Source organism: Pezoporus wallicus, unplaced genomic scaffold (assembly GCF_028554395.1).
Source record: "Pezoporus wallicus isolate ANWC-B61680 ecotype Strahan unplaced genomic scaffold, APGP_CSIRO_Pwel_v1 contig_1739, whole genome shotgun sequence".
Classification (NCBI taxonomy): Eukaryota; Metazoa; Chordata; class Aves; order Psittaciformes; family Psittacidae; genus Pezoporus; species Pezoporus wallicus.
The window spans coordinates 1,182,761-1,194,787 of NW_026637351.1; the positions used below are offsets into that span (position 1 = coordinate 1,182,761).

Sequence of the window (12,027 nt, forward strand, 5' to 3'; positions counted from 1 at the left end):
CAAATGACGGAGCTTCTTATTGTTTAATTCTGCAATGCTGCAGTCTCTTTGGTATTTACAGGAAACTGGGATTGTGTATGAGAGGTGACAATACTAATTTATTAAAATTTAATACTGAATACGTGCATTGATTTCACAGAGAGGTGAGCATTACTTAGATTCATAGAATAGTTAGGGTTGGAAAGGACCTTAAGATCATCTAGTTCCAACCCCCGCTGCCATGGGCAGCGACACCTCACACTAAACCATGTCACTCAAGGCTCTGTCCAACCTGGCCTTGAACAGCACCAGGGATGGAGCATTCACAGCTTCCTTCGGCAACCCATTCTAGTGCCTCGCCACCTTCACAGTAAAGAATTTCCTCCTTATATCCAATCTAAACTTCCCCTGTTTAAGTTTTAACCCATTAACCCTTGTCCTATCACTACAGTCCCTCAACAAAAATTCAGATCATTGTGCTTCATGGATAGCATCTGCACAGTAATGACATCAAATTGTTACAGAGTTTATTAAAGTTTATAAGTAGAAGTGAGCAGTGATTTTGTTTTCAGGCTATTAACTGAAGCAGTTGAGTTAATATGCATTTTGTACTATCATTCTAGTTACAGTGGTTGCAGCATGTGGTGAAGGAAGGACAGGCATATTGGGCATTAATCAGATTAGCTACCCCTATGAAGTTGATGGTTGTGATTCAGATATTTGAGAGTCTGTGTACATACCGGCATTCTGTTGATTATATAAATACAGCATGTGGATATGACTGGCATTGTAGGTGCAAAAATATAAAGCTGTCTACAACCTGAAGAGCTTAACAAAAAGAATAGTAAGATTTGGGATTACTGTATTTGACTGGGTTCTGTGTTGCTAAAGCTACACAGGATGTGAGCCAGCTAATCCAAGCCATCCAAGGAACAGGGGGTTTGTTCACTAAATTTGAAACAACTGGTTTCTTCACACCGTTGTATCTGAGCTAGGTTTAATGTGTTGCATAGCACCAAACCCCCACACTTTCAAGTTACCCAAACATATGTGACAAATTGTCTGGGAATATTGCTAACAAGCCTTAGCAGTGCATGGTAACCATCTGCTGGTGAGTACTGGAACCTGTTAACAATATTTTCTTTCTTCTTCAGATAGCCTTTTGGCTGGCATTCCCCAGAAGGTGAAATTCACAGTGACTACTGGTCACTACACCATGAAGAATGGGGACACTTTGCAGCTCAGTAATGCAGATGCCATGCCTATTCTGTACCATCCAGAGAGCAAGGCAGTGATCTATTCCAACACCAGGGGTAAGCAAGAAAGTAAAAATTAATAATCTTTAAATGGCTGAAAATTCAGTAATCTTGAAGTAAACCTGTACTTATATTAAGGTTAAGAACACTGATGCTGTCTTTTGCAATAGTTGTTATTAAGAGCAATTCTGGTGACTTGCAGCTGAATACTTCAGTGCAGGAAAGGTCTTAAACTTTGACCCTCAAAGTAGTAGTGTGAACTTTGCAGCAAACATAACTGGACAGCTTTTACTTTCATTGGGGTAATTTGGTAGGCATGGTGAAACTGCTGCCAAGGTATCTGTCATGATTTCCAAGAGAATCATGGCTATCTTTTATTACTATGTGGGCTCTATCTTAACTAGACCATTTTAATTGTTAAGTAGTTGTAAGTAGGTTTCTTAGGTTGTGCCTTATGTAAATAAATAGAGCATTTCCTTTGGCCAGTGTTTCATTTAAACAGATGACATCCCAGTTCCCTTTTTTCTGAGCCTAAGTACTCTATAGTCTCCTTAGTTGCTCAAACGTGAGCAACTTTTACATAAATGGGAAGAACTGTCTTAAAAGAAATGAAGATTAAAATAGACTATGCAGAGGCACCCCATGTATAATACTTTAAAGATAGATGATTAATGATGTGTATGTGTGTATTTTTGGTCATGCACATGTGTGTTCAATAAGTTGTAAGTTTTTTTTTCATTATTTTTTTAACATTATGAGACTAAGGAGGTGCATGATGAAAAAACTTCAGTAGATGTCATGATGGACTAATGTAGCTCTTCAGCCTGTTTGAAGTTTGTTATCAAATTGTCCTCTTAGTTCCTTCTTGAACAATGGAAGGGTCTTCCATTACATGGAAGGGTCTTCCATTACATGGAATGTGGTGGTAACCTTCCTGTGGCTTACAAGGACAGAGTGCTGCTGTTGGGAAGTTGTGAACAGTGGTATTTAAGATGCATATATTATAGCTCATTTGAAGAGATTACTGTGGAGTTATATAACATGGTTTCTTGTTGCTGGTTTTGCAAACATGGAGGTCCTGCTAGGAAATGCTTATGGCACTGCATATTTTTCTATAAATTTTTAGACTAATTTCATTGTGTAGGTACATATTAAAATGAAAATTGGGAAGGGATGAATGGGTTTTAAATCTTACTTTTCCCCATTCTACACAACTATAGAGAAGATCTCAGAATCACCATTAAGGATTCAGTCTTCTGAAAAGATCACAAGCATCAGTTTGCCAGTGGCTCCTGCATACCATGTAATTGAATTTGAGCTAGAAGTCATGTACTTACCATCAGCTACACAACCTGTAGTGGAGAAAGAAAATACTGCCAATAAAGAAGTTCACAGAAAAAGGAAAGAGAAGCAGAAACAGGACAACTGCATGGCTGCTGTTGACCAAAAAGTAAGATGTAATTTAACGGTTTTATTATGAAACGTATTTGATCACAAGGGCATACTCTTCATAAAATGGAAGTGGTGGTGATGGAGCAGGGGAGAGCTTGCACTGAACCAATTTCCCTTACAAGATGTACATGCAGAAACTGTAGCAAATGTTATAAATGTAGAGGAAAATATAAACATAAGCAGAAATATATCCTGTTTACTGCCAGCTGTTCCACTGGCCAACAATCTGAGATTTAATGTTCTAATGCTCAGAGTTTACATAGGATGAAGGACACTCATGTCTTTGTAAAAGGTGCTATAGGTGTTCTTCAAATTCTCCCTTCTAAGTCATGGGGAAGGTTATTTCTTCCACTTGCAAAGAAGCTGTATGCTGTGTTGAGGTGCTTAACACTGTAGTGCTTCAAGCTGTCACATAATTTAGTTGGAGGTAACATTTTCTCTTCATTATAATTATGATGGGTGAATAAAATAAGCAGTATGTAAAGAAGCTCTTCAGCTGGCAACAAAATGATCTTAACAAGGAGTAGCAACTTTCACAGTGTTACTCCTTGTTAAAACTGACCAAGCGTGCTGCCACGTATCCTTGTGTGTGAAGAGTCAGGTAAACAGGAATAGCTATAGATCAACATTGCTAAAATGTGATGTGACAAAAAATGTTTTGGGTTGTTTTTTTTTATTGTTCTGCATATAGAAATACGTTGTTAAATGCATATGCTTTACAGTTGAAAGAATGGCAGCATTTACTTCAGGAGGAATTCTTCAGTTAAGCGTGTTGCTTTAAGTTAAATAAATATTAAATACAATTTTCAAGTATTTGGAGCTTTTATTTAATATATACAAGTATTATCAAGACATTTCAGTAATGGATCTAATAGCAATGTCTTTGATACTGACCTTTTATCAGATCATTGTATTAAAATGCTAAGTGTTTTTAGCATCCTTTTTTCTATTCCTCTTCCTTTATTTCTAGTCTTCAGAACTGGGTATGCCAGTTTCCACGGGAAAAGTTTCATGGAGATTTTAAAATCTGCACAGAGGAAAACAAAACCCTAATATTTTGTGACATTATTTTTTGACATACTGATTTTTATTTTTTTTTCCCCTTCTTACCCTTCTGGATGCATTAGTTGTAGATACTTGCTGAGAAATGTTCTGCTTAGAAATGAGAAGCAAAATCAGTATGCCAAAGACCATTACAAATAAGAACTTTGTTCTCTCTTTCCTTTAGGTAACCATTGATTGTCCTTGGTCGATTTACTCCACTATTATTGCATTAACATTCTGCATACCTTTTAATGCCAAGCATTCCTTATTGTCAGCTGGCAAACGGTAATGTACTCATTAAGTATTTATTTAATTTTTTTTTTACTGGGCTTTTGTTATCTTGTACAGCTTCCCATTGGAAGCTTGTGTTATTTCCGCTAGTGTCCTTTCATAACAGTAAAACCAATTTGTGGTTTCAGCTTTTCCGGAAATAAGACCACAAGATAAATCAAGCTAGCCTCTTTCTGTGTAGTTCTTCATAGAATCATAGAATGGTTTGGGTTGGAAAGGACCTTAAGATTGTCTGGTTCCAACTCCCTTGCCATTGGCAGGAACACCTCGCCCTAGACCATGTCACCCAAGGCCTGTCCAAACTGTCCTTGGACACTGCCAGGGATGTAGGATTCACCACTTCTCTGGGCAGCCTGTGCCAGTGCCTCACCACTCTCACAGTAAAGAACTTCTTCCTTATATGTAACCTGAACTTCCCCTATTTATATCCATTACCCGTTGTCCTATCACTACAGTCCCTAATGAAGAGTCCTGCTCCGGCATCCTTGTGGGCTCCCTTCAGATAGTGGAAGGCTGCTATGAAGTCTCTACACAGCCATTTCCTCTCCAGGCTGAAGAACCCCAACTTTCTTAGCCTGTCTTCATACAGGCGGTGCTCTAGCCCCCTCATCATCCTTGTGGCACTCCTCTGTTCTTTGCTTTACAGCCTTGTTTCTATAGACTCAGAAGCATTGAGGAACAGATTGAAAGAAACAAATAAACCTCCCATTCTGTTCTTCCTTGAGCTGTGTACTTTGAAAACTTTATGAAAAATTTACGGACATGTACTCTTTTAGTATAACTGTCCAACTTTTGTTAAACAAACTGCATCATGTTTTTCAGGAAATACGTGCAAGTCTGTGTACAGAATTTGTCAGACCTCTCTTTCCAGCTTTCAGACAACAGACTGAAAAATTCTGCTGACTGTACAGATTTGCAGCTGATACCTCTGAACCCTGGATCTCAACAGGTAAAAGATTCACTTGGTGGTTTATGAGCTTATTGGCAGAACAGGTAGATGAAAGTTCTTGTTACAACTTACATGCATAGATTTTGTAGTAAGAAAGGCTGGATAGCTGACGTTAGCTCAGACCTTTGTACTCCTCCGATTCTTAAAGATGCTTTAGAAGGCATTTACACCTGTAGATCTTGGATTAAGTTCTAAAAGTTGCAAAGATTATTAGGTAAATTTTCAAACTTGGTCATTTCCCTCATGCAAAGTACTACATACTTGTTTGAACAACAGCTATACAAATGTAATATCACTGTTACCACTGTTAACATTTAATATGTTCATTTTACAGCTACAGTTTGTCATGAGGTTTTAGGAAAAAAAAAATAAGGTAGAGACTGTTTTCCAATTAAATACAGCTGTAAACTAGTTAAGTTGCAAAACAGTCCCCGTGATGTTTCTTTTAGCTTTTCAGTCTGAACATGATATTAAATTGGTTGTTCTTGGTGCCTAGGAAAACTATACATAAACATTATTAATCTTTTATTAAATTGGGCTTTTGAATAAAACATTTTTAACGCATACATGATTTGTGAACTAGTCCCTTTTGAAACATTCATTCTGACAGTGAAATGTATCCCTTTTAATTAGGCATGCCTTGTTAAAAAACAACAAACCATTATTTTGGTTGTATATTTTCCTTAATGATTTATTTAACACTAAACAGGTAATTTGTTTTTGTAAATGATATCAATGGCAGAACAGACAAACTTACGCATGTGCATTTCCACTCCTTTCTCAGAGGAAGGAAGGAGCTAATACTATAAACATTCTCTTTCAGGTCATATACAGTAAGCAATCGATATTCTTTGTATGGGAATTGAGGTGGACAAAAGAGCTTCCTCTCTCCTTGCAGTGCCTGTTTTCAGTCAGCTTTTGTCCAGCTACCTCTGAAGAACAGTCTATTACCCTGAAGCCGTTCACTTATGAATTCCAAGTGGAAAATTTTTTTGTAAGTACTCTCTTCTAAGTATAGCATATGTTAAGTGAATATGGTTTCTTAATATGTGGAAAGGGAAATTCAAGAGATACATTAAAACCACTTCTGTTTACCTAATGACATTGCTACTGACACTGAATCACTGCAAAGCCAATTTGTTGAACAGCAGAACTGAAGCTTGATACGCTATGGTAGAATTATATAGTTGCCACTGGACTGTGGGGAGGAAGCACAAGTACTTGTACAAGTGTACTTAATGTTGTCTCATTTTTTATTGTGTTTTTACCTTCCTGGGCTTGTGCCATGGAGACTGTCCATAGATTACTGAGCTGCTTTTCCCCTACAGGTTTAAGACTGTGCTCTCCAAAGCAAATTGCAATTTCCAAAAAATCTTTGCTATTAAAAGCATTTTAGTTGGTTTTTCAGTGCTTGAGATGAGCTCCCCTAATGAAATATTTAGTGTTCTCTAAGCCATTATCTTAAATGTTTCTTCTTTCCCTTTATGGACAAACTTATTCCTTTCATCAGCTAGGAAGATTATAGACTAGATAGAATCTCTTTAATACAAAATTATATCAACATTATTTAATCTCATCTCTTAATTCAGTCTTGTGCTACCCTTTGTGATGCTTGGGTAGAAAGTAGCAACATGATAAGATTCTCATTTGGTCAAATCCTTTTGTCTGTTTGCCTATTACAAGCTGGCATTGAGCAGTATTTTAGGTTGGTTGTGGTTTTTTTTTTACCTGCTGGCACATAAGTAGCATGTGGTGGCACCTGTATCAGCATCTTTGTGGAGTTTTTAAAGAGAACTAACTGTGCTAAACAGTGTGGGGTTCGTAGAAATTTAATTTTCATAGTAATTAAAAATTAGCTCTTTGATAACATGGGCACCATTATTCTGGAGACAGTGATGGTAGGAGTGATGAAGCAGTTCTGTATTAATCAGAATTTGAGTATGTGTCTGGGAAGTGAGGAGCCAAGAAACATTTTTAATACTATGTTGTTTAAATAGTAATATTATTGTCCATTTAGGAGCATTGAAAGGCTGAGTTAAAGCACAGAACTGGAGGGGAAAATTATGTGCTTGCTGCTGGTATCAGAAATAGATTGACTCAAATTCGGCTTGATCATTTTCTCAAACCAACGAAGATAATGAAGTGAGCATTACTTACGACTGAATTTGGCACTAAAAATATTTAATAGGATGTGGATGTTTAAGTTTGTCCTGTATCAATTGTCCAGTTCAGTTTAAACACAAATAAAACACCTCTTTTTTCTTGATAACAGCACTGTTTTCTTCCTGACAGACACTGTATCATGTGAAAACTGAAATTTTCCCACCATTGGAGGCAGAGTATTGTAAAACAGGCTCACTCTGCTCTTTAGAGGTGTCAATCACCCGACTTGTTGACCTCTCAGAAATTGACAGAGATGAAGCATTAACGGAATCAGATGGATATTGCACAACAAAACTGATGTATGAGGGTAAGAATATTTTTCTTTAGTATATTGACAAAATTCCCCAGTAGTCTCCTCTTGATAATGATATCTGCCAAGCTTTCTATGGCATATATTCTTGTATTGTGAATATGGCTGCTCAGCAATATTCATTTTGCTAGACTGAGAATGTTTTATTTTTCATCATTAATCTGTCTTCAAGTCAAATATTCATCCAGTCTGAACTGCTAGAGGCCCAACTATGCTACCTTTTGGGTAGGGCTGTTTTTAATTACCTTGCACAGCTTTGCACACATAAAAGCAGATGAGCTTTTAGATATTACTAAAATACTAATTTTAAAAGTGCTCTAAAACTGTACTGAGTCTTCTTCATTTTTCAGAAAAGATCTCTATAGTGTTTGCTCTTTATTCTTGCAGTTGTTGACAACAGTAGTAACTGGGCAGTCTGTGGAAAAAGTTCTGGTGTGATATCGATGCCTGTAGCAGCTCAAGCAACTCACAAAGTCTACATGGAAGTGATGCCCCTGTTTGCTGGACACCTACCTTTTCCTGATGTCAGATTATTTAAATACCTCCCTCATCATTCTGCTCACTCCACACAACTTGATGCTGGTAAAGCTGTCTTAACTACATGGCTACTTACAGAAATGATTCTGCTTCTCTTATGTTCTGTGTAAAGAGAGAAGCAAGGCTAGGAAGTATGTTGACCAACTGCTCATAGGAGTCTTTGCTGTTTTAACTTATGCACAGTTCTAATTTGAAACTTACAAAATGTTGCTCTAACGGGAACTTTGAATTTGGGTTGCAGCCTTATTCCTCTGTGAGGAGGAATAATAATGTGTTTTCTTATAGTTTCTTAAAATATTACGATGCAGATTAGTTGCCAGTAGATTTATATTCAAGTGAAAAATATTTTATACCCCTCTAATCCTGTGGTTTTGTTGTCTGTAAACTGCACATCTACTGTGTCTTCATTAGTTTTTTAGAATTAGAATTTTTTTCCCAGTTTTTGAAAGGATTAAATGTGCAAGGCCAGGTTGGACAGAGCTTTGAGCAACCTGGTCTAGCAAGAGGGGTCCCTCCTTATGGCAGGGGGGTTGGAACTAGATGATCTTTAAGGTCCCTTCCAACCCAAACCATTCTATGGTTCTGTGAAATAGAAGACCTGTTGAAAAATTGTGGCATATAAACTATATTGGATGAAGAGGTTAAATTGCCACAGCCACCTAGTTTATTTTATCTATACTGCTGAGTAGTCCCAGAGCTGTAGTTGAGAATTCACTCCTACAAACAGCTTAGCATTTGTCAGCAGAGCTCCAGGAACTCTGTGCACCCTTCTAGCCTGTGACAAATGTGAGGTAATGCTACTTACATTCTCCTTAGAAACCAATATAATTCACTCTGTTACCTCCATTGCTGGCCAAAAATGTGCACAGACTATTAACATCAGCAGAAATTGCTAGTAACTGCTAACATGTGGCAAGCTGACTGTGCATGTGAGCTCTGATTAAAGTTGTTTAACCACTCCATGGAATAAAACTGCAGGTTTTTGTTTTAAACAGATAGCTGGATTGAAAATGATAACCTCTCTGTGGACAAGAATGTGGATGATCAAGCTGACAGCAGCAGCATCAGGAGCAGAGGTAGCTTGCATTCTGCAGCTAGTGGGGAACACAAAGGTTTGCCAATGCCCCGTCTGCAATCCTTCTCATCTGGTCAGGTATTCAACTGCAGCATGGGTATGCAAATACTTGTCATTCCCAGCAAGGACGACCATGTTCTGGAAGTCAGTGTCACGTGACAACTCTCTATGAAAACACGGAAAGCAAAACCCATTAGAAACTGGATATGAAAGCACTTTAAAGGATTATGACCCCGATTAGTCTTTGTTGTAACGCTCTTAGCTATAAGGACATCTGTGGCACTCAACATGTACTGGCCATGGAAGCACCAGACAATTGTATCAATTTAAATGTACAGTGAAGCTTGTGTCAGCTAGTTTATATTGCCACTTTAGTAGGTTTTGTGTGAGCTATTGGGTTTTCTCCCTTCAGTCACATCCTGCTTCACAACACAGGGCAACAAAAGCAAAAAATCCAAATACTTGGACCACTTCTTTATTTTTTTGACTGGCAACTGAGAGATTCGTTTCACGCTTCCTACATATTTTAGAATTTAGAGTTGGACGATGTAGTTATCCTAATCTTGGATTTTTATTTTAGTAATTTACAAGCCTTTCCACATGTGCCAGAAACACAACAAAGCGTACAACAGCACATTCCCTGGTGTAGTAATTGTTTTTCTGTTTGTTTTTTGTTTGTTTGTTTTATCACTATTAATTCCTGCCATTGCAATTTTTTATTAAACTTCCATCACTTGCATACTTAGATGCATGGAAGAGCTACTGCTATAAACAATCTTAACTGAACAAAATTCCTTCATTTTTTGAGGCTTTCTCCTTCACAGAGTAGACACTGTGATGTCACATATGATGTTTTTGGGGTGGGTCATCCTCTTGCATAGTTCTTACCAAAGAAAGATACTGATAGAATTTAATAATAAAATATTTGGCTTATTGAGTTCCCGGATTAATTCCTTTTATTACCATTTCTAAGTGGCTTGGTTTGCTGCCTCAATTTTTAAATTGGGGCAAAAATTTCAGTATGATGTGAAACTTGAACAGTCAACCTTTCATCATAAAGGGGTAGTGTAATTATTACTGATTAGAAGCCAGACTTCTGCATTTGTGATGGAAGAAAGAGGTTGGTTTGATATAGGAAAGCTTGCAGATGTAGAATAATTGTGAAGCAAAGTTAAAACATGTAACTTAAAGAATTTCATTATTTATATCTGAAATGTAAATACAAAAAAATGTAAAAATAAAAAAAGGTGTAATTTTTGTGAATGTTGCAAATCCACCTGTGACTGGAAAAATTACAACTCCTGATGTCCTGCTTCTGATATTGAAACTTGTGCATTTAATGTGAGAATGACCTCTTCTACTTGCAGATCTATAATGGTGCGTTGTCAACGGACTCCACAGAGGAAAACTGTCCCATATCAAATACTTGGTAGTAAAACTAAAGTGAGGAACTGCTCATTAGAAAAGTTAATTGTCAGTGGTTTTGGGTTTGGTTTTGTTTTTTTTCCTCTAAACTCAGGTTTTGCTAAATTATAAAGGGAAAGAAAAAACTAAACGATCTTTCCCAAAAGAATAGCAATTAAGTTGAAAAATGAATAGACACCCTGCACTGGTCTAAACTTTTTTTTTAATTATTATTAATTTTTGTTTTTAAAAAAGTATGTCTAAATAGATGTATAAAGTAGACCTACTAGCTAAAACTGTCATGCATCTTCTTTCTGTGAAGGAATGCCCTATCTCTGTGGAAATCATACCATTTTATTCTGGATAAAACCCAAAGCATCATTTAGTGTGAATGACTGCTGGGATTCTTTGACTGGAAAAGGTAACAAGTTAGTGACTTTGACACTGCAGGTATTATAATTAATTCCATTTTCATGGTTTGCTATTAAATCATTTTTCACACTGTTCTGTAATATACTGTTAGATCAAACATATTGTACTAAGATTGTTTAATGAAATTGTAAGCGTTACAGTTCTAAATATACATGTTTTAAAAAGAAATCAACTTCTCTGCTGCTGTGACTTCTGTTGAACTTCTAAGGAGTGATTGCTTCGTCTGTTTTAGCCAAAGCTACTTTAACAGGAGAATGTTTTCTAAGCTTAACTGAGGGGCTGTATTTAGAACAGCACTTTAAAGCATGGACTCCAGCTGTCTGACAGGGGTTGCCACTCTGAGAAGGAGCTGCCCAGCATGCACAGGGCCGCCTTCAGCGCTGCCCCTTTAAGAAATCATGGAATTGATGAGGTTGGAAAAGACTTTTAAGATGCTAATTTCACTACTAACCCAGGTCACTAAGGGCCTCACCTGTATGGCTTCTGAACACTTCAGGGATGGTGATTCCACCACTTCCCTTGGCAGCCTGTGCCAATACCTGATTACCGTCTCAGTGAAGAAATTTTCCCCAATTTAAGCCCCCCCCCCTTCGGCACAGCTTGAGGCCATTTCCTCTTGTCCTATCACTTGTTACCTGGGAGAAGATACCTACCCCCACCTCACTACAGCCTCCTTTCAGATAGCTGCAGAGTGATAAAGTCCCCCACCGAGCCTTCTCTGGAGTAACTAACCCCAGCTCCCTCAGCCGTTGCCTATCACACTTGTGCTCCAGGACCTTCACCTAGAAAGGCCGTCACTTTTACGTCCCGGGCAGCCCCGCTGCCACTGGGGAGCCTCAAACACACACACACACACACACACACACACACACACACACACGCACGCACAAACGCACAAACCGCCGCTCTCCGTTCGGACTCCCGCTCCGCCGCCCCTGGATTCCTTCCCGGTCGGGAGCCCCGGGCCCAACAGCTGTATCCTGAAAGAAACCGAGAGCGACTGACCTGAAACGCGACCCTGGCGGCGGAGGCCGGGTAATGGCATGGGCTGTGTCGATGCGAAGTGGGGAGACCGAGCGCTACGGAACGGGGCGAACCACGGACCCTTTGTTTCGAGCAACAGTTTCCCTCCCCT

At 38.3% G+C, this 12,027-nt stretch overlaps 1 protein-coding gene across 1 annotated transcript in view; it reads left to right on the forward strand.

The window, feature by feature from the left end:
- Nucleotides 1–11,064, forward strand: part of TRAPPC10 (trafficking protein particle complex subunit 10) — a 43,601-nt gene extending 32,537 nt beyond the window's left edge. The window contains exons 16-23 of the mRNA XM_057405044.1: nt 1,134–1,292; nt 2,456–2,685; nt 3,916–4,016; nt 4,845–4,971; nt 5,795–5,965; nt 7,264–7,441; nt 7,832–8,026; nt 8,977–11,064. Of these exons, the coding sequence (XP_057261027.1) occupies nt 1,134–1,292; nt 2,456–2,685; nt 3,916–4,016; nt 4,845–4,971; nt 5,795–5,965; nt 7,264–7,441; nt 7,832–8,026; nt 8,977–9,215 (1,400 nt within the window). The 3' untranslated portion in view covers nt 9,216–11,064. The remainder of the gene's footprint in view (nt 1–1,133; nt 1,293–2,455; nt 2,686–3,915; nt 4,017–4,844; nt 4,972–5,794; nt 5,966–7,263; nt 7,442–7,831; nt 8,027–8,976) is intronic.
- The last annotated feature ends 963 nt before the right edge of the window (nt 11,065–12,027 follow it).